This window comes from Tachyglossus aculeatus, chromosome 9 (genome assembly GCF_015852505.1).
Source record: "Tachyglossus aculeatus isolate mTacAcu1 chromosome 9, mTacAcu1.pri, whole genome shotgun sequence".
In the NCBI taxonomy this organism is placed as follows: Eukaryota; Metazoa; Chordata; class Mammalia; order Monotremata; family Tachyglossidae; genus Tachyglossus; species Tachyglossus aculeatus.
Window position 1 is genome coordinate 51,210,354 of NC_052074.1, and position 22,812 is coordinate 51,233,165.

The window sequence follows — 22,812 nt, forward strand, 5'->3', positions numbered from 1 at the left end:
AAGATTAAACTGCTAAGTGACTTCATTAGAATTGGAAATTTATTTTTCTACCAAGTACGGTTTAGAATACTTTTTGAATTTTGGACATATAAGGAATAATGGCCGTCCTCTGAGATGTGTTCCAATGGCTTGTACTTCTCCTGGCGCAAACTAATTCAACGTTGAGCATTTCCCTAAATGTCTTTAGATTTTCAGTTTGGTATAAAACAGAGGTAACAGATAGTAGCCAAGTACAGTCATATTCCCCACTTTTTCGATGCTGTAAAAATAGAATAAAATTTGCTATTTACAGTGACATGTAGGGTAGCAGAAAGTCTGCCAAACAAATCACTCCAATTAAGAATCACTGCTTTCTATAGGAACAGCCCAACCTCAAACAAATAATGTTTACCCAAGGGTGTTCTCTAAGGGGAAATGAGAGATGGGAACAGAATAATAATCCCTTACATTCATATAGCACCTCTTAGCCCAGAGACCTCTCAAAACATTGGCCGAGTTCAGCAGAAATCCATGGGTTATATAGGGGTTATATAGGTACATATGACTGCAGGGACAATTTCAGTGCATCCGCTTCTATTGATATGCCACATCCAGTGGGCCTTAAGGCGCTATGATATATATATATATATATATATATATATTCTATGTATTTTTGTAAACCGTACATACATCAACACTTTCAAATGAGTCTGTGGCATCCCAAGGACTAGCTTGGGTAGCCAATGTGGCTGGAGTACTTTTTGGTACTTTGTGGTACTTAGTACTCGTTAAGCACTTACTATTAGCCAAGCACTGTACTAAGGGCTGTATTAAGATGCAAGATACTCAGATTTGACATAGTCACTGTCCCACATGGGGCTCACAGTCTAAATAGGAGGGAGGATGATTTAGTCCCCAATTTATAGTTGAGGAAATTGAGGCACAGAGAGGCTCAGTGGAAAGAGCACGGCCTTGGGGGTCAGAGGTCATGGGTTCTAATCCCGGCTCCACCACTTGTCAGCTGTGTGACTTTGGGCAAGTCAATTAACTTCTCTGTGCCCCAGTTACCTAATCTGTAAAATGGGGATTAAGACTGTGAGCCCCATGTGGGACAACCTGATTACCTTGTATCCCCTCCCCCCAATGCTTAGAATAATGCTTGGCATATAGTAAGCACTTAACAAATGCTATTATTATTATTATTATTATTATTATTATTATTATTATTATTAAGTGAATTGCCCAAGGTCACACAGTAGAAAAGTTGCAGAACTGGAATTCGAACCCAGGTCCTCTGACTCCGAGGCTCATGTTCTTTTCCATCAGGTCATGCTGCTTCCCGGGGGCGTGAGGGACCTTCGGGAACAGAAAAGTACTGTCTGCCATTGATGTTCTTGGGCTGCTTGGTGGTGCAGCTGATAAGGATCCTGGAGACATCTATCAGTAGCAGAGGGAGCTCAGACAGTCCCCACCCTGGCCCCTGCCCACCATGCTAATTGACCCTTGGGGATTCCAAAGGTTAGGGGCCACTTGTCACCTACAATATGCTATGGGGTCTATGCCAGACCCACTTCAGTCCATACTTCCCTTGGCTGCCCAGATCATCCTTCTAAAATGTCATTCTGGGTATTTCCTTCCACGCTGCCAAAGCCTCCATAGGTTTACCTATTTCTTTCCTCATTAAGCCAAACTTCAAATTGGCTTTAAGGCACTCCATCAGTTCTGTCCCTCTTCCTTATCAACCCTCTTCTCCCATCGCTCCCTGGCTTGCGCTCTTCACTCTTCAAGTTCACCATCTCACTGTGTCCTTGCTCTCAACGCTCCTACCTCCAACACTTTGCTCATGTACCCTTCCATCTTCCGTGGAATTCTTCTCTCCTCAAACCCACAGCTCTCCCAATTTCTAAGGCCTCCTGAAACCCCACCACCTCCAGTAGGCATTCCCAAGCTTTCTTCTGCTCTGGTCAGCGTCTCTCAACTAGCTACTACTTCAGTACTTACACAGTCATGTTTACCTATGGCCCTTCTGTATATATCAATTTACCAATTCTAATATTTAAACACTTATTCACCCATCCATCTCCCCATATTGGTTTTTTTCCTTTTATCTGTAATCAGTGTTGAGTGCTTGCCCTTCTAGATTGTAAACTTCTTGTGTGGAGGGGCTGTGTATTTTACCTGTTTTGTACTCTACTAAACATTTAGTCTAGGGCTGGGCACACAGTAGACATTTAACACTGTTAATTGAATCGTTTGGGTTTGTGTTTGCTTAAATCATCTGTTCAATTGTAAAAGTGAGGACAGATGCTGGAGTCTTTAGCTTCAAATATATGTTCCCTAATGCCTAGCACAGTGCTCTGCACACAATAGACAATAAATGCTGCTGATGAAGGTGACCTGGCTGTAATTTATTTGCAATTTATCTAAGAGGTAGCCAAGCCTGTATTGGAACAAAAAGCAGGGCTGCTTTTTTTGTTTGCAGGGGAAATGTCTCTTTCTTGTGTTGAGGCAATTTACCTGGCACTGGGTTGGTCAACAGTTGGTAAGAACTCTTTTTAATAAGATTTGCCGTCTCTCTCTCTAATTCTGCTTCCCTGTCTTCTTCAATGTAGTGTTTTTAATTCGAACGGGCCTTTGTTTTCCAGAAGTTCCCAGAGTAACAATGAGGCAAGGAGAGAGGGCTGAGGTTGAGTGGAAAAAATCAAATCTTTTCATCTGGTGGGGGTCGCTGAGTTTACAAGTTGACTGGGGATACATCATATGCGCCACCCCTAACCCTACAATATTTATGTGTATATCTTTAAATTATGTATTGTAAATTATTTATATTAATGCCTGTCCTCCCCTCTAGATTGTAAACTCATTATGGACAGGGAACATATCCCCTAATTCTGCTGTATCGTACTCTCCCAAGCACTCATGACAGTGCTCTGCACAAAATAATAAATATGACTGACTGATCACACATTCTAAACCTTATCTGTTCACGGGTATACCTACTAGCTAGAGGTTGATCTCAAGATTATATTTTCTCTAGTGTAATACTGGATTAAAAATAGATATTTCCACTATGAAATTTATTTTTTAAATATGCTTTTCCCAGGCAAGCTTAACTTACAACGAGACTTCTCCCCACAAGCCATTTAATATATTATAAATTAACTTACCATCACATTTTAAGCAAATTATCATTAAAAGCAAATTTCCAAAAGAGTAAGCTTAGAATACTTACATCTACAATTAGGAAGTCCAACCAGCACCAGGCATTAGTGAAATATGTTTGAAAACCATATGCTACCCATTTAAGAAGCATTTCCAGAATGAAAATGTAAGTGAACACCTTGTCAGCATATTCCAGCATGGTCTTAATTGTTTTTTTCTGCTCAATGTATATGTCTTCAAAAGCCTGTAAAGAAGAAATCGATATTTTTCATTTAGAGAACTGAAGTCTTACACTGAGTAGATTCCTGAAGAGATGCAAGGCAGTGAGGCAATCCCTCGTTAGATAATAATAATAATACTGATGGCATTTGTTAAGCGCTTACTATGTGCAAAGCACTGTTTTAAGCGCTGGGGGGGACACAAGGTGGTCAGGTTGTCCCACGTGGGGCTCACAGTCTTCACCCCCATTTTACAGATGAGGTAACTGAGGCTCCGAGAAGTTAAGTGACTTGCCCAAGGTCACACAGCAGACATAGTACAGTGCTCTGCACACAGTAAGCGCTCAATAAGTACGACTGAATGAATGAATGAATGTGGCAAAGCCGGGATTCGAACCCATAACCTCTGACTCCAAAGCCCGTGCTCTTTCCACTGAGCCATGCTGTTTCAGCAGCATGGGATATTGAGGTGAATTATGATGATGGGTCTCCCTTGTCCAGGTGACAAAGAGAGAAGTCATAAACCAGGAAGTGAATTGTTCTAGTTCTATCAGGGGTACAAGGTGATTTGATGGACACCATTATTTTGGAAGGTGTCATATTTGAGTCTGGCTTAATCAGGCTGGAATACATGAAGAGGCACTAGCTTCCAACTAAGGCCGTTCATCATCATCATCATCATCATCATCAATCGTATTTATTGAGCGCTTACTATGTGCAGAGCACTGTACTAAGCGCTTGGGAAGTACAAATTGGTAACACGTAGAGACAGTCCCTACCCAACAGTGGGCTCACAGTCTAAAAGGGGGAGACAGAGAACAAAACCAAACATACCAACAAAATAAAATAAATAGGATAGATATGTACAAGTAAAATAAATAAATAAATAAATAGAGTAATAAATATGTACAACCATATATACATATATACAGGCGCTGTGGGGAAGGGAAGGAGGTAAGATGGGGGGATGGAGAGGGGGACGAGGGGGAGAGGAAGGAAGGGGCTCAGTCTGGGAAGGCCTCCTGGAGGAGGTGAGCTCTCAGCAGGGCCTTGAAGGGAGGAAGAGAGCTAGCTTGGCAGATGGGCAGAGGGAGGGCATTCCAGGCCCGGGGGATGACGTGGGCCGGGGGTCGATGGCGGGACAGGCGAGAACGAGGTTCATGTTTTCTGAGTGGTGTTTCATAGTTGTATATGAAGTCGGGGACAATGCTGAACGTAAGACCTCATCACCCTTGCAATTGGATCTGACCCCGGTAATCAAACCTACTCAGCACTCACGTACAGAACAGTAATTTATTTAATTTCATGTCTGTCTTCCCCACTAGACTGTAAGCTCCTTGTGGACAGGGAATGCGTCTACCAACTCTGTTATTGTGTATACTCTCCCATACACTTAGTACAGGGCTCTGTACAGCGCTTAGTAAGTGCTGAATAAATATGCTTAATTCCAAAACAGAGTCTCTCAGAGAAAATAGCTTCGTAGTGTTGATACTGAAGGCTGGTTTGATTATTCAGTTATTAATGATCTGCATATACTGCATCTAGCTCAGTGCTTAGCACAGTGCTTGGCATATAGTAATGCTTAAATACCACAATTACTATTATTATTATTACTGAACATAAAGCCTGTGATCAAAAATGTGGAAGTAGAGCCTAGACTTCTTAAAGGGGAAATGTACTCCAGTAGGAAACTTGGAGACATGGACCAAGTAGGAAATGCAATATGGATAATAATACTAATAATAATATTGATATTTGTGAAGTATTTACTATGTGCATCAAGCAACTTAGGTCATCAAGGTATGGATAAGAGCTCTTTAAGATACTGTAGAACACTCTCACATTTCTGTTCCTCTTATTCTCTTTCTACTCAAAAGGGCAAACAAGTTGTAAGAAACCAGCTGAGATTAATATACTGTCTGAGAGCATCAGACTAAGATATTGTATCCTTGGTAATCAATCAGTCACTCAGTCCTATTTATTGAGCACTTGCTGTGTTCAGATCACTGTACTACGCGCTTAGCAGAGTATACACTATAACAATAAACAGACACACCATCAATGGTATTTTGATTGCACGAGAAGCAGTGTGGCTCAGTGGAAAGAGCAGGGGCTTGGGAGTCAGAGGTCATGGGTTCTAATTCCAGCTCTGTCACTTGTCAGCTATGTGACTTTGGGCAAGTCACTTCACTGTGCCTCAGTTACCTCATCTGTAAAATGGGGATTAAGACTGATCACCTTGTATCTCCCCTAGCACTCGGAACAGTGCTTGACACATAGTAGTAATTAATTAATTAATGATGGTATTTGTTAAACGCTTACTATGTGCAAAGCACTGTTTTAAGCACCTGGAAGATACAAAGTAATCAGGTTGTACCACATGGGGCTCACAGTCTTAATCCCCATTTTACAGATGAGGGAACTGAGACCCAGAGAAGTTAAGTGGCTTGCCCAAGGTCACACAGATGACAAGTGGCAAAGCCGGGATTCGAACCCATGACCTCTGACTCCCAAGCCTGGGCTCTTTCCACTGAGCCACGCTGCGTCTCTGTAGTAAGTGCTTAACAAATACCATAATCATTATCATTTTAGTGCTGTCTCTGTGTAGAACACTGTACTACAAGCTTAGGAGGGTAATGTACTAGTTTAATGTAGCTGGGTTCTTAGACTCAAAATAGAGTTGAAATTAGCATTTGAATGCCAAGGTGTATTGAATATAAGTGTGTCATATAGGTAGGCCCTCCTCTTGGTCTTGGGTATCTGAAATATCTTCACAGTTCCCTGCCTTGCTTCTAATGAATAAATCTGATGTACGAGGGAATAATAAACTGCATTAAAAAAAAACCCAGACTTTCTTTACCAACCATATGCTGGCTAATTTTATCCATATCATGTTTCTGCATCCTACTTTTCCTTAGCTTAGCCTAAAAGAGGTGCTAATACCGCCTTAACATCTGCTTGATGAACACAAGATGATAAATTCTGTCTGGCTTTTGTATCCATCTGATTTATTTCCTGCTAAATGCCACTATTTCACCCCTTATATGCTCAGTTCTTCAGGGTCTGCATGGTGGATTCTCCATCCTGGCTTTGAAGTACTGACTACATTTAATAGATTTTTAAACTATTTTCTTAGACCTCTTTCTCCAAAATACTTTAGTTTCACTCACCAGAGCACCGCTGCTGAGAAGGATCATGAAGACAATGAAAGTCTCAAACCAGTTATGTTCAACAATGCCATAGCACGTTTTTCTCAGATTCCACCAGATTTTTCCTTTGCCTTCTTCTATACTTACTTGACAAAATGGGAATTTTTTAATGCAACCTGTAAACATAGTAGTGTGATATATTAGAAAAAAAATATTCTGCAGTAGGAAACTAGGCCCTGAGTAATTATTCTGCCACTGACTTTTGCGACATGTAGCACGTATTACATGTAACTGAAAATTACAAGGAACTGAAAATTTTAAAAAAGTAAAATTTCAGGGTGACAAAGACTTGAGAATAGTGAGAAACTGAATAATTAAAACATATCTCCTCAAGGGCAGGGACCATGGTGTGTGCAGAGCACTGCACTAAACTCTTGGAAGAGGAAAGTGCTTAGTACAGTGCTCTGCACACAGTAAGCACTCAATAAATATGATTGATTGATTGATTGAAAATACGACAGAATTGGTAGACACGTTCCCTTCCATCAACAAGCTTAAGGTCATACCAACAATGAATCAGCATGGCTTAGTAGATAGAGCCTGGGCCTGGGATTTGGTAGTGGCTCAGTGGAAAGAGCCCGGGCTTTGGAGTCAGAGGTCATGGGTTCAAATCCCAGCTCCGCCAACTGTCAGCTGTGTAACTTTGGGCAAGTCACTTAACTTCTCTGGGCCTCAGTTACCTCATCTGTAAAATGGGGATTAAGACCGTGAACCCCCCCGTGGGATAACCTGATCACCTTGTAACCTCCCCAGCGCTTAGAACAGTGCTTGGCACATAGTAAGCGCTTAATAAATGCCATCATTATTATTATGTGCATTAACTGTACGGTAGTCTCTCAGCACTTGGTACAATATTCTGTACTGAGAAGTTGCTCAACAAATACTAATGATTACTAATGATCCTGTATATATGTTTGTACATATTTATTACTCTATTTATTTATTTATTTTACTTGTACATATCTATTCTATTTATTTTATTTTGTTAGTATGTTTGGTTTTGTTCTCCGTCTCCCCCTTTTAGACTGTGAGCCCACTGTTGGGTAGGGACTGTCTCTGTATGTTGCCGACTTGTACTTCCCAAGCGCTTAGTACAGTGCTCTGCACACAGTAAGCGCTCAATAAATACGACTGCTTGATTGATTGAAGTAATCATTTGTTATTGCTGCTGCAATTTTGAAAGGCGAACAAATGCTGTCTTCTTTTTTTTAACTACCCAGTCATTAACAGCTTCCTATCATTCCTATTCGAATAGTTGAGTCTATAAAGTGTACTGGACATTCAGCATTCATGAAGTACAGAAACTATCACTGGGAATGTGTGCAGAATGGGCTACGGATCCAGCGGCTGTCTTATTGAGAAGAACAAAAGGCTCTAGCAGCCCAAAGTGTCTGAAGAAAGTACACAGTGCCTCCACTGAGGATAGCAATACCCCTGGGTATTTATGGAGCTGCATGAAGGATCCGAAAAGGGAAAAGCCAATTTTCTAGGCAGGGCACCACTTGGCTGCGCAGAACAAATGTCAGATCTGTCAGCCATTCCTCAGTTGCTGGAACTCGATGTCAATTCAGAGGCAGGAAGGAAAAGTGCTTCAACATGAATATTTTCATTAGCTGCTGATGGCTAGCCAGGGACTAGGAGGCACAATTTCCTACAAAATCCTTGACATTTACTAAGAACTGGGAATAAGTAAGAATAAAAAAACCCTCCCTGACGGTTGGTCAGCCTTCATTATATACTTAACACAATATTTTTCTCTCCTCCCCTATCTCAGAAACCATTCTGAGGTGGCAGGCAATTTTATTCATTCATTCAATCGTATTTATTGAGCGCTTACGGTGTGCAGAGCACTATATTAAGCATTTGGGAAGTACAAGTCGGCAACAGATAGAGACGGTCCCTACCTCACAGTCTAGAAGGGGGAGACAGACAACAAAACAAAACATGTAGACAGGTGTCAAAACCGTCAGAATAAATAGAATTATGGCTATATGCACATCAATTAAAAAATGGAGTAGGAAATATGTACAAGTAAAATAGAGTAATAAATCTGTACAACTTTAGAGAATGTGAAGTGGATTCTCTAATTAAACTCTCTCATTCGTTTGCTAAATCTGCCTATCTGCTTGGGGAGGTCCCCATCAATGTACCTTCAGTTTAGTTTGTTTTTCTTGTTTTCCCAGCAACATACGCCTTCCCAAGTGTTAAAATGCTGCTCCACTATGGCAGGTTGAAAGCAAAGACTATTTGGAGTGGGACACATATCAGCGTTGACCCCTCCCCAAGATAGTTCATCATGTATTTTGCCTTCTATTTCTGATAATTATATTTTTAAAATCCTCCCACTGTCCGTAATTAGTTGTCCAAAATTTGTTCCTCTTTATGAGCCTTTTTAGATTGTGTAGGACAGGGGCTGTGTCTGAACCATTTATCTTGTTGTCATCCCCTGCACTTTACACAGTTTTGGGCAAAGAGTAAGCATTCAGATTCCAGAATTAAATTATTAATAGCACTGTTCTCCTGCTGAAGGGTCTTTTTTCTGATGGCCTCATACAACATAAAGGTTTATTCACAGGATGGTGTTTTTCCTCGTACCTTCTGTAAAGCAGGCTTCTGGTTCAAGGTTTTCTTCAGGCTCAATTTCAGCTTGTTCTCCTTCTCGCGGGGGAGCGATATCAACGGTGCTGCCTTCAGAGGAGCTGGTGGCATTAAGTTTCTGAAAACAAACACCGCACAATGTAAAAGTTTTTTCCCCTTCTCAGCACATTTTCGTTCACTGATTATATGGCAGAATTAACGAGGGCTGTGTTTAACATCTCTCTGATTTCACTAACACAGATATGGCACAGTTACACCCAAGTGTGAATTAAGGGCCTACTGTTGAAAATGATGCGAAAACATAGGAATCCCCAAGAACAATGTAGTTACTGACCTGATCCATATATATGATTTCTGAAAGGAAGGTTGAATAATACTTAATGTGGGTGACTTAAATAGCTATATCGAGAAATATTATTTCAATCTTTATATCTGGTTACAGTACATGGGTCACATCAAGTTTTTCTAGAAGTAAAGCCAAACCAAGAGAAGTACGAACAAGGTTTAATCAAGATCACATATGCTATTGATTTTTCTCATTATAGATGCATGAAGTTAATTCTTAATTTACACATTCCCTTAATTTTCATATCTTTGGGGGAGAAAAACATATTACCAGTTGTTTCTAAGCACTGACACATGTTTCTGTAATTTTGGAAAGGAAGAGCATCACCTTAGAGCATCACATCACAAGAGAATCATAGTCATTACTTTTCAGCACTGAACTATTTCTTCTAGTTTGCATATTTTCCCATTATTTTACCAGTAGAAATGTTAATGCGGGGGGTGGGGTGTGTGTGTGTGTGTGTGTGTGAGAGAGAGAGAGAGAGACAGAGAGAGAGAGAGAGAGAGAGAGAGAGAGAAGTTGAAATTTGGTCCATTTTCATGAGGGACACATTCTGAGATAAATATGCTTTTTAATTAGATTTCCAAAGCTGATTCCTTCAAGGGAACCACTAGAAAAACTAAACAGATAGAAAAAAAATCCTTTCATACTCCAATATTTACTAAGTGCTTTTTGGTCTTCCAGTAGCAATGCAAATATTGTCCAAATGTGATGCTAGGTAAATGAATGGAAAAGTGCCTGACTACAATAGCTCAGTCTGAACAGGGCAAAGTCAATTCTTTTTAAAAAAAAAAAACAACAAAAGATCTAAACACACATTTTTTAATGGCACCAACAGAAGCAACCTTGTTTTTAATCAAACAATGGAGGATTTGAAACAAGATTATGTTTAAGCATTTTTTATAGCTGACAAGAATACATTTGTTTGAAGCCAGGGGTGGCGGGCAGGGGTGTGTGTGTGTATGTGTGTGTGTGTGCGTGCGTTTGTGTGTGTGCGCGCACGCTTTGGGTCAGACTCCAGAGTGGGTCTGCTTACTTGATTGACATCTCGATCATCTCTTCCCTTGGGAATAAATGAAATGTTGCCTGTTTGTTCTTCCTACATTTAGAATAAAATGTAATTTGCTGCACTCTACATTATTAGCCACAGAGCAGCGTGGCCTAGTGAGAAGGGCACAGGCCTTGAAGTCAAAAGACCTGGGTTCTAAGCCTGGCTCTGCCAATTACTTGCTCTGTGACCTTGGGCAAGTCACAACTTCTCTGTGCCTCAGTTTCCTCACCTGTAAAATGGGGGGGGGGGGAACTCAATACCTGTTCTTCCTCCTACTTAAGACTGTGAGCCCCCATGTGGGATAGGGACTATGTCCAATCTAATTAACTTGTACCTACTCCAGTGCTTAAAACAGTGTTTGACACATAGTAAGCGCTTTACAAGTACTATAAAACGAACACAAGATAGGCAAGGTATTGAGTATCAAGTTAAGTCCTGCAGTAAAACTTTAAATCAGAAAAATGGAACAGTCTCTAATCTTCTTTTCAGATAACTTTTCCCCCGTTATGTTCACACTCCTCTGCTAAATAAGAAAACTTCACATTTCCTCTCAAAAATCCAGCTCCGTTGTACTGTACTCTCCCAAGCACCTGGTACAGAGCTCTGCACGCAGCACTCCATAAATATAATTAATTGATTAGACAAACCACTAGGGAAATTGATATAGACTAAGGGATTGGAATTGACCATGGATAAAAACCAGTGGATCCTAAAAGGACTATTCAAGCCAGTTAATCAATCAGTGGTATTTGTTGAGCACTTTCTAAGTGTAGAGCACTGTACTAAACAACTGGGAGAGAATTACATGGAAATTACACACAACAGAGTTAGCAGATACATTCCCTGCCCACATCAGGCTTACATTCTAGGGGAAACTTCTTGAGGAATTGGATCATATCTACTAAGTCAATGGTATTTATTGAGTGCTGTGTGCGGAGCCTGAACTAAGCACTTGGGTTAAGTACAGTACAAAAGAGTAGTTATGGATGATCCCTGCCCACAAGGTGCTTACCAATTATTGTATTCTTCTAAGCATTTAGTATAGCATTCTGCACAAAGTAAGCACTCAATAAATACTACTGAGAGAGAATAATTAGGCCAACTGCTAAAGGTTTTTCACAATTTCCTCAGAATTATACAGAATAGTCAAGAAGAAACCTAAACAGCATCTGTATTAAGCATCCAACTTCTTTTACAATTACTTAGACACAATGTCTAGTTCCATCACGAAAAACTTTGGAAGTGGACGTTCAAAGTATTGTTAATATCAGTTAAACATTTTTGTTTTTCTGCTTATGTAAAACCCTACAGTCTCTGCTACACTTCGTTGCATTTACTTTGTCGAATGCTTAGTACAGTGCTCAATAAATACCATTCATTGATTGATTTGTCTGTAATTTCAAGTTTTTAAAACTTGGAAAGAATGCCCATCAGGCTAAAACCATAAAAATATTATTCAACAAAATGCACTTGTAGAAGTTAATTTTCCAGTTTTGCATAAATGGAAAAGAAACTCCTGGATGTCATTCCTTTCGAACAAGGAGCTATTTATATAATTACCTAATAAAAATGAATCAATCCTATCCTCTAGCTTAAAAGTTCCTCCCTCCATCCTCCCCCTGCCCCCAACACACACACACACACACACACACACACACACACACACACACACACACACAGACACACAGGGTGTCTGGGTTAGAAGATCAAGAGGAAAGCTGAGAAACTTTTCAAACTCTCAAATATTCAATATTTGCCCCAAATCTGGCTCAAGAGTGGGTAAGTGGAAGATGAACAAACACTGCTGGCTCATTCCTACTTCCACTAGATCTCGAGAGTCATCAAGAGTCATCTCTAAACTACTTTTGTCCTAACTACTCTGCAACCCTCACTCTATATTCTAATCAGAAATTTCCTGGGCAACTATCAAATTTCTCAGTACTAACTATGGATATAAATATTGGCAGACACAGAAGAATGAACACAATTTTCATATTCATATATATACAGCTACTTATCCATGTAGACAAATTGGCAGAAAAACATTCAGTGGAGCTACAGAAAAATTCTATTAGCATGGGCTGTCAACCAGAAATTACAATTATAATAAACATCAATGACAAGAAATATACTTCCTGGATGGTGAGATGACCAAACCTTAAATAGACCTTGAGATAACTAGGAATACATGATCAAACCAAGACAAGTAACCTCAATAATGGGAATGACTTTCAAACCTTAAATGTTAGAGAACACTTATTTTTCTTGCCTGAAAAATTATTCATTAAATGAAAACTTTCTGTCAGTCATTCAACTAAATATTTTAAAGTTCTATTATTCTGGTAAATTACTTTGAAGTTCATCCAAAAACTCAATGGGGAAAAATTATTTGGCTATATAAACACAGCTCAGCATTTGAAGGACATTATAAAAACACTCAGCCTTCACTCCCATGGTTACCATGATGTCATTAAAGATGCCTGATATTTTGCTTTTCAGTCAACAATACTGCCATATATTCCATTTGAGAAGCTCACATCTGCCAGCATTGAGTCTACTCTTTTTACACAAATTGTAAAATGAAAACAACGAGAAATTAATTGATTTCCAAATTGGACTCTCTACCGTCAAAATGCAAGACTATGAACAAAGTTGTTTCTAATTTAACATTTTAATTTCAAATAGATGTCAATAGTCAGACCCACCAAAGGAGAGAATTGAAGGCATTACCTAGACAATTCAGAGGAAAATTTTTTACCTGAACAACAGACAAATACATGTATATCTAACTGAAGTCAATGTTTATTTCTAGCCTGAAATAGCTAGAAAATGTATGGTATCGAGTTTCTGAGGTGCTACGGTCATGGCTATTCTTAGGCCAGTGTACTCCATTTTTTGACCAAAATATTTATTCCTCCCATTTCCATACTATTTACTCTACCCCAGGGAGAGTAGGAGGTAGGGTTCCTGATTCAATTTGCTGGCAAGATTCAGTCAAGAGACAAATCTAAAAATGCCTCTTTAATAATCAACAGCACTTTTTGAATGTTTACTCTGACACCCTGTACTAAGCACTTGGGAGAATACAAAGGAGTTAATAGGCACCATCCCTGACCTCAAGGTGCTTATAATGTATCGGGGGAATCAGGCACTAAAGTAAGCTAAAGGTAGTGGGAAGCCACAGTTTTTAAAATATGTATGTAAGTGCTACTGGGGGGAAGGGAGGTGAATACCCAAGTGCTTAAGTGACCCAAAAGTAGTAGCTGTGGGACACTGAGGGGAGTGGAATAAGTTGGGAGAGATGAGAGATTATTCATGGGAGGCTGCTTGGAGGAGTTGTGATTTCAACTTGGAAGATGGGGCGAGCAGCTGGCAGTCAGATGTGAAAGGGAAGGAATTTCCAGACAAAAGGGATCAGTCAATCAGTAGTATTTATTGTGCACTTATGTGCAGAGCACTGTACTTTTAGACTGTGAGCCCACTGTTGGGTAGGGACTGTCTCTATATGTTGCCAATTTGTACTTCCCAAGTGCTTAGTACAGTGCTCTGCACATAGTAAGCGCTCAATAAATACGATTGATGATGATGATGATGATTTACTAAGCACTTGGCAGAGTATAATACAGCAGAATTAGCAGACACTTTCCCTGCCCATAATGATCTTACAGTCTAGAGCACGGTCTGAACCAGAGGTCAATAGCAAGAAAAATGACAATGAGGTACAGTGAGTGGAAAAGAATATATATGTTGAAACCTACGGGCAGAAGTTAGTGCCCTCTTCTCAACATACTTTTATTTTTGTTATCGATGTTTCTGGCTAACAGCCTTAAAGTAACAAGTGCCATGGATTATAAGAATTCTGAGAGCAAGATCCTTCATTGTAGTCTTCCAAATGTTTAGTTCAGAGCTTCGCTACGGCAATGTACTATAGTAGTAATTGATTATTTTCTAATATAAATATACAAAAATGATTTTGTGATGTTAAAAAATGAGGATCGTGGAAGCTGTAAATCCAATTTGGTTGTAACGCCATACTCGTGGTCCTGTGTTCAAAAAACTGCGTTCAAAAAACCATAGATTCATTGGGAATTAATGTAAGTAAATGGCTTGAATATACCACCACAACTGATATTTTGGATACAATTTTCTATATTATTATATATTATGGGTTATCATATTCCATGCTTTAAATAAAACACTACTGAGGAAATAGGGAATGTTCTTCCAACCACACACATCTGTCAGGACGCAATATAAAATGGTTTTGGAAGAAACTGGCTATGCCGGAGGTGTCAATCATGGCCTGTAATCTCCCTGCAGTCAGGGAACATGTCTGCCAACTCTACTAAGTTGCACTCTCCCAAGTGCTTATTTTGGTGCTCTGCACACAGTAAGCATTCCATAAATACCATTGACTGATTGATTACAATATGATTTTCTTAAACACAAGGATCTCCAGGAACATAACACTTTAGGAGAACTGAGATTGATCGGCACCACCAATTTCTTCAGAAATATGGAATGATATCCACTTTGATAGTTACTGGAAGTTTCCATTTTAAGTTTGAAAGTATACCCTGCTAATTTATAAAAATGTACAAGCACAAAAAAATGTGTTCTTTTGTTAGGTGGAATAAATTTATGCAAGAAAGAATATTTTCCTGTCACTGGGAATACGAGGAGTACACCCACTACTTTTAAACAGAGCACTGAAATTAACCCAGAAAATACTCTAAAAATGAGTTAGTAAATTAGAATCCACTTAGTATTCTAGATTCCAGTTATTTTCCATAATTAAAAACAATATTTTCCAAGTTCTTGCTGTTAGGGAGGACAACTTCTCCAGAGCTGATGTTATTATAATAATCCTATCAGCATCCTTGTCAACATGTTCAAAGGGAAATCAGCATAGCAACTTTCCCAAGAAATGTAACAAGCCACTTAGTTAATACGCTGTTGCGGTGTTTTTAAAAATAAACTAAAAAATGCATTGAAGTACTCCACTCATTATGGGAAAAGCTTTTAACCAAGAAACATAAAATATCCTGAAGTATTTAAAAAGAAAATAGTAGTAGGTATTTTAACAGAAAAAAAAACCCTGAAATGATGAATTTAAAACTGCTTGGGTTACATGGACTTAAAAATCAGTTCTGTTCATTAGACTGCACATTTTTCACTTCTTATAAGTTCCTCTCCCACAGAGAGAGGTGGCAGTTCACACTGTATTAGGTACACACTGGAAAGCAGTTTTGGGGTTGCAGCATTCTCAAGGCTTGATTCAGCCAAAGCAAACATGCCCGGCTAGAGCAGAAGCCCAGCGCAATGCTGTGGAAGCCACTCAGAGAATAAAGAACAGTGTTTTCAAAGTCAACCGACTGGACTAACACATGGTCACAAAAGCATAAGAAGAAACACCACAGTGTCTGAATGTGAATGTTCATTTAATGAAAATCAAAAGACCAAAATCAGCACTGAAGTACATGGTACGTTAATAGTGCTGCAGATAGTGTCGGGTCTAAAGGAACCCACTCAAAGGACCGATGCCTCTCGGGGTTTTTTTCCGATTAGATTTCGTAATGAACAGATTCAGAGATCAAAGAGAAGATTGATAACTAGCCTACTTCCACTGAAATGCGCTCGCAGTTCATTTATTTTTCCAGCTACTAAATGTTTGAGCTTCGCAGACTGCTTCGTGATTCAGGTGACAAAATAAAACAGATTCAGCCGTTACAGATTGCCCTGACGAGCCAGTCCTTACTGTCAAGCCTTGTTCAATCAACTAGCAAACGGAATTGAAATACCTTTTCTAAATAGTATATTTCCTGATGGGCCTTAGTCTGATCTTTTGGATTTGCTTATTCATATCTTGACTTTTAACATTTGTGTTAGTAACCATAACCTTGCAGATAGCTACATGTCCACAGGCTACACATAACCTACCCAGGAACCGGCAAGCACCTTCATCTGCTCTACATTTTCACCGCAAAGGCTGAGGCCTCAAATCTGCTCTTATCCCTGATGATGCCCAGCCTAGATTTAAGATAGGAAGAGGGAGATCTTAAAAAAAAAATTGCTTTGCTGAAAACATTTAAAAATGAAGAGGGTTTTTTTTTTAGATGGTATTAAGTGTTTGCTATGTGTCGGGCACTGTGCTAAGCTCTGCACACAGTAAGCGCTCAATAAATATGACTGAATGAATAAGTGCTGAGGTAGAGATCAGCTAATCAGGCTGGACATAGTCCCTGTCTCACATGGGGCTCAGAATCTTAATCTCCATTTTACAGATGAGGGAACTGAGGCCCAGAGAAGTTGTGATTTGCCCAAAGTCACATAGCAGGCAATGGCAGAGCCAGGGTTAGAACCCAGGTTCTTCTGACTCCCGAGGACATGCTCTATTCACTAGGCCATGCTGCTTCAGAGGCATGAAGAGGCATTTGAGTTTGAACCATTTTGAATACTTTCCGGATGCACCCCCCAGTAATCTTAGGTGCTATTCAGGTCAGGATGCCATAAAGAATGTTCATGTGCCCACTCAGGATCTAAAATAGCTTCTTCTTCTCTTCAGTGCTTGAAGCCTAGCCTCCCACTCACAGGAACAACCGAGTGGGTGGAGCTGCTCGCATTGATCATTGGATGCATTAGGAGAGTAATAATAATAATAATAATGACATTTATTAAGTGCTTACTATGTGCAAAGCACTGTTCTAAGCACTGGGGAGGTTACAAGATGATCAGGTTGTCCCACTGGGGGCTCACAGTCTTCATCCCCATTTTACAGATGAAGTAACTCAGGCCCAGAGAAGTTAAGTGACTTGCCCAAAGTCACACAGCTGACAATTGGCGGAGCCGGGATTTGAACCCATGACCTCTGACTCCAAAGCCCGGGCTCTTTCCACTGAGCCACGCTGCTTCTACCAGCTTCTATCATTGCCGCCAGCCAATTGGTGCCACTTGCTTCACAGACACAGAACTGTTCAGCAGCATAATTATACGGCAGCACCCAGTTGCAACTCTAAAACCACCGGTGACTTGGGGTACCCCAGCCTGTCATATGTTTTGAGCTAAGAGAACTCAGTTCCCATAAGGTGATCTGGACCCAACTGATATGGTTTCTGATTCCATTTCAGCTCCTCACGAAGATCCTCTCCATCTGACCTGGGTTATCAATCCATCAATCAATCAAGAAGCAGTATGACCTAATGGATACGGAGTCTGGACATGGGTTCTAATGCCAGCTCTGCCCCTTTTCAGCTGTGTGACCCTAGACAAGCCATTTAAGTTCTCTGTGCCTAACCTTGAAGATAGTTACCTCACCTGTATAATGGGGATGAATACTGTGAGTCCCATGTGGGACCTGGACTGTGTCCAACTGACTTGCTTATATCTATCCCAGCGCTTAGTACAGTGCCTGGCACATAGTAAGGGCTTAACACATACCCTGCTCCCTCCCCTCTCCCCCAACAGAAGGGTATTTATTAAGGATTGTACTCTGTGCAGGGCACCCTACTAAGCACTTGGCTGTCCACAAAAGGTCAATTCAGGCCTTGAAAGCCTTTCCAAATCCTTGGCCAACTGGGGACTTGAGGTGCCCCTGCTTTTCAGGAAGTAAGAGGGGTGTATTACTAGAATACCTAGTTGTTCACCCATTAGTACTAGCGACAGATCATACCAACGCGCAGCAACTTCCCCCATCCCAAAAATGGTTTTGCCCATTCTCTGCAGTCCCCGTGCTTTATACAGTCCCTTATTTCTTTAAGTAGATGAAAAATAGGTCTCAACAAAAGAGAATCTCTCTTAGTTATATTTCCTGGGGCTTTCCTGTGGAAAGAAGTGGGACAGAGCAGTGAGAAAGCACAGGATGCAGCATTTGGTTGGGACCAATTTGGGAACTGCATGGAGCTTGGGTCAGGCTCCTGTGGTTCTTCAGAGAAGGACAGATCCAACAGAGGGGACTGTGCCTTAGTATCAGCCTGATGTCTGCAAGTAAGAGGCTCCCACGGAATAATTTCTATTACTTGGTGCAAGGGGAAAATCTAATATTGAGCCTGTTGTAAATTTCAAACATGTTTGATCTGTGTCATCACTTGAGCTTTTCCTAGATATGAGTTTGCTGTGTAAAGAAGTGGGCTCTGGAGGCCTGAATACAGGCTACCAAGTGTGAGAAGCAAGAGTGCTACCTCTTTGGCAGTAGCTGGAGAATCTGGGAGGAGGTTGGAGACAAGCAGCCAGAAAGCTGAATTCCTAGCTCCTCCCTGTTGGAAAGAGAAAAATTCAGCCAATTCCTTCCCGGTTTACATCACACATTTAGATGTCACATTATGGAACTGGACATTATTTCAAGAGCTGTGAGACAGAGGGTCAGAGGGAGAGAGAAAGAACGGGACAGAGGAAGAAGAGAGCAGGCATCAATTAAATCAGCCGTTAGCCCTCAAATCAACTGTTTTGGTATTAATTTCCACCTTTCTTTATTAAGAGTCCAGGAGAACTGAAAACCATTACTAACAGTTTACGGGTTTACAAAGTTTCACCACCTTTCTGGCCTGATCCCTGCAGTCCAGTGGAGTTCTTGGGCAGTGAAGATGGAGAGCCCGAAGGGATTACCGGGAGCCAAGCTCCTGAGACATTACACAACCAGATTAACTGCCACTGACCGTCCCTCCCAAAGAATTAAGCTTAGTCACAAAAAGCATCAGGGTCTCCTCTGTTCGTTGGACCTGATCCATCATGGTTAGAGGCCTTAGTAATTAAAGTAATGCAATCAACATGGATCAGGAGGCTTTCAGCAGAGATGGAGTGCCAAGCCAATGCCACGATTTTGAAATCATTAAGGTCTGCTGGCCCTGCCTTCACCTTTCCATTTTGGGACGCTCTGTCCTCTAGGGCTCGTCTGTTGTCTCTAGATGATCCGACATTTCCTGCATGGGCGTTGGAGGGCTTTTCAGAAGTATCTGTGAGAATGTGTTCTCTGTTAAAATGATTCTCTGAAAAACCAAGATACGTCACCTCCAAATGAATACAGACTATGGCCCTTCACAGCTCAAAAAGGCAGAACAGGCTAAATAGCACAGTAGACGTAAAATCAAACAACTTAGATTGAATTAGGATTGTAAATTACATTCAGTAAAGAACTGAATGCAACTGAAAACAACACTAGATTTCTGTGAAAACACAATTCACATATAAGGGCTGAATCAAACAAAGAAGTGTTTTATTTTTGTAAAAAAAACCCAAAAACTAAGTGCATGCGCCTTTTAATTCCCTTGACTTCACATAACAGTCCTATACCTTTGAGAAACCTCATTACAAATCCTATAATACATGCAGTTATTGTTTTGAAAAGCCCATATCAAATGTATGTAGAAAATTCAATAGCGATGTAATAGTGGAATTGCCAATCTCGCCTGATCATGCTGTGATGTAAGTCACGTGATTCAGCAGAGAGCAGCTGTGCATGTATTTACTGTCTTGCAATGGAAAGGAAAGGTAGGTAGCTGAGTAGCATGCAGCCAGTCAATATTCATTGAAAAAATTATTACATATGGATAACTTGCTTGGGTAACCTTTGTAAATGTGGTGGCACCAGGCTCCGTCTGGTTAAAAAGCACCAGAGCGGCTTTCTCGATTGCTTCAGCTTGATTTTACCCCTGTGAGAAGTAAGAATGGTAAGCAATGAAGTTAAGATATGGAATTGCTAGACCTTGTTTGGAAAGTCTAGTTCAAACATGGATCCTAAAACACTGACTCTATAGTTTTCCTCATTTGCCAAGGAGACTTGGCTACTATTTAATTAGGGAATGAAATCAAAGATTGAATGTAAGAACCGAAGGCAGAAAATTCAGTCACATGATAGGGCACAAGAACTCAAGATGTAGCAAACTCTGGCATCCTAACTGAAAATATGTAAATCAACTACCTTCCAAAACCATTACACCATAGTCAAAATAGACCTAATTCTTTTTGAAACATTACTTTGTCAAAAAATGATTCCAGTCCTCCTAACTTAATTACTGGCTTGTTTTACGTAAAAAGGCCATGTGCTTCCTTCAGTTTGTCTTCGTAATGCCTCACAACTCCAGCTGGCCCCACTTCCCCTACCTCACGGGGCTGTTGTGAGACCAAAATTAGATAATTGATGTGAAAGTGCTTTGGGAAAAAAACAAACCAAAAAAAAAAAAATACACAAATTCAGGATATTATTATTCTTCCATTGTATGATTGCCTCATGAATAGCTTCAAGAAATAAATCTGATTACATCACAATGAAACATATTAGTATTTTTGTTTTCAAATTGTATTCAAGTTCGCCAGATGTATGCATTAATCTGGGAGTTAGAGTGATATAATTTGATGGAAAAAAAATCAACACTTCAATGACCAACACATTTTGCTTCAGCTTTCTGTCATTTAAGAATCTGAGAAAGAGAATGGGCTTGGGAGTCAGAGGACCTGGGTTCTGATCCTGACTCCACTACTTGTCTGCTATGTGACCACAGGCAAGTCATTTCTCTGTACCTCAGTGAACTCATCTGTAAAATGGGGTTAAGACTTGGAGCCCTATGTGGAACAGAGACTGTGTCCACCCTGATTATCTTGTGTCTACCCCAGGCCTTAATACAGTACCTAGAACAACGGGTGCACTTAACAAATACCGTAAAAAAACTCAAGTCCCAGCTACAGCTATCAAGGGTTACTCTGAAATGTCCTTTAAGAGTATATAGTCTTTCCTTTTTAAAGACAAGCGTTAACCTCGAGAGGGTGGATTAGAGAGTATTAGTCTATTTACATCCATTGAACGGAATCCAGTAGTTTCACTTATGTCCACTGAATGGAATCCAGTTCTCCCTCACCAAGAAAAAATTCAGCTTTCAGAGACTGTCTCCTTTGATTCATTAATTCCAGTTCAATGCTATTTACTCTGCCCAGTTGATTATTACAAGCATACCAGCCCCAGTTCTACTGATTGTGATATCCTGAGCACAAAACATGCATTCTGATTGTTTCCCTGGAGCGTATGAAGGTCATTTAATCCAGTTGCCTGGCTAGTCAGTTAATCTTTTATTAATAATAAAGAGTTCAGGGTGCTGTAAAGTTTTCCAGATAAGTAAAAGTTTACCATCCTTGTCACCAGCAAAGATTCATTAGCTGTGTCTTCTGGTACGAAATGGTCTTTTTAGGTGGTTTGTCTAATCCCAACCGCATGATTACCACAACGCTTCAGCATGAGTTGAAACAAAAACGATTTCTGGAATCATATCCAAAGGCTCTGCTGTTCTCTTGCTATGAGACTTAGGAAACCTGAGTAGATTCCTGGTTTTAGAGCCACGTTATAATTTATTAGTGAGCATAAGAGACTCTTTATGGTACTAAAGTAGAATGGGGAAAAAAATATAGCCCTAATCTTGCAAACCTGAATAAAGTCATGAAGGAATTCTTTTTCAAATCAATTTGGCATTTAACCAAGATCCACATAACATGATCTATACTCTTGGGGTAGGTTCTGTAAAACCTATTGTTAGGACTATTACTAGTCCCCCTTTAGACTGTGAGCTCACTGTGGGAGAAATGTGTCTGTTTGTTGTAACATTTTACTCTTCTAAGTGTTTAGAACAGTGCTTTGTGCACAGTAAGTGCTCAATAAATATGATTGAATGAATGAATTAGGGTGCCCAAAGCTGGTCATCTTTCATTCAAGTGACCGCTAAACACTGTTCTCTAATTTTCACTGAGTTTTTATTTTATTTTATTTTATTTTTTCAGAAGTTAGGCAATTTGAGGCTGTAATACTGTGGTTCTTAATGTGACCTGGCATTTCAGAGTGTAACCACAGTACAGTTCAATACTATAAATAGTTTAGTTTGTTTTTCATAATTTCAAAATCTATTTTCCCACTAATGTCCCCATAGAATTTGAACAAGGACTCCTGGGTTCGTTTACTAGATGTTGTCATGAAACATAAAGGGTAATCAAAAGAAAATTTCTAAATTAATTTGGTGTGTATAGCAGGTCAGGGGTTACAATGGTAAGTTGTAATTCAGCCATAAAAAAATTGGAAATGGAACAGAAAGCTTTGCCTTGAATTATCTGTTTATTTTCAGCCATCTGAGAAATACTCAGGTTATTGGGCTTTGTTATCTTCAAAAACATGTCAAAATTTGTCGTGACAAATGACAAAAACATTTTGGGACAGACTCCTCACATCCATATGCCCACTGTTTGATGCCATATACAAATGTTAATGAACTAACAACT

At 40.0% G+C, this 22,812-nt stretch overlaps 1 protein-coding gene across 6 annotated transcripts in view; it reads right to left on the minus strand.

Moving 5' to 3' along the window:
• SCN3A (sodium voltage-gated channel alpha subunit 3) overlaps positions 1-22,812 on the minus strand; it is a 117,611-nt gene that overhangs the window by 25,879 nt on the left and 68,920 nt on the right. For all 6 annotated transcript variants that reach the window (XM_038751878.1, XM_038751877.1, XM_038751880.1 and 3 more), the window contains 3 exons: positions 9,164-9,284; positions 6,530-6,684; positions 3,212-3,385 (listed from right to left, as the gene is read on the minus strand). In XM_038751878.1, coding sequence (XP_038607806.1) covers positions 3,212-3,385; positions 6,530-6,684; positions 9,164-9,284 — 450 coding nt within the window. The remainder of the gene's footprint in view (positions 1-3,211; positions 3,386-6,529; positions 6,685-9,163; positions 9,285-22,812) is intronic.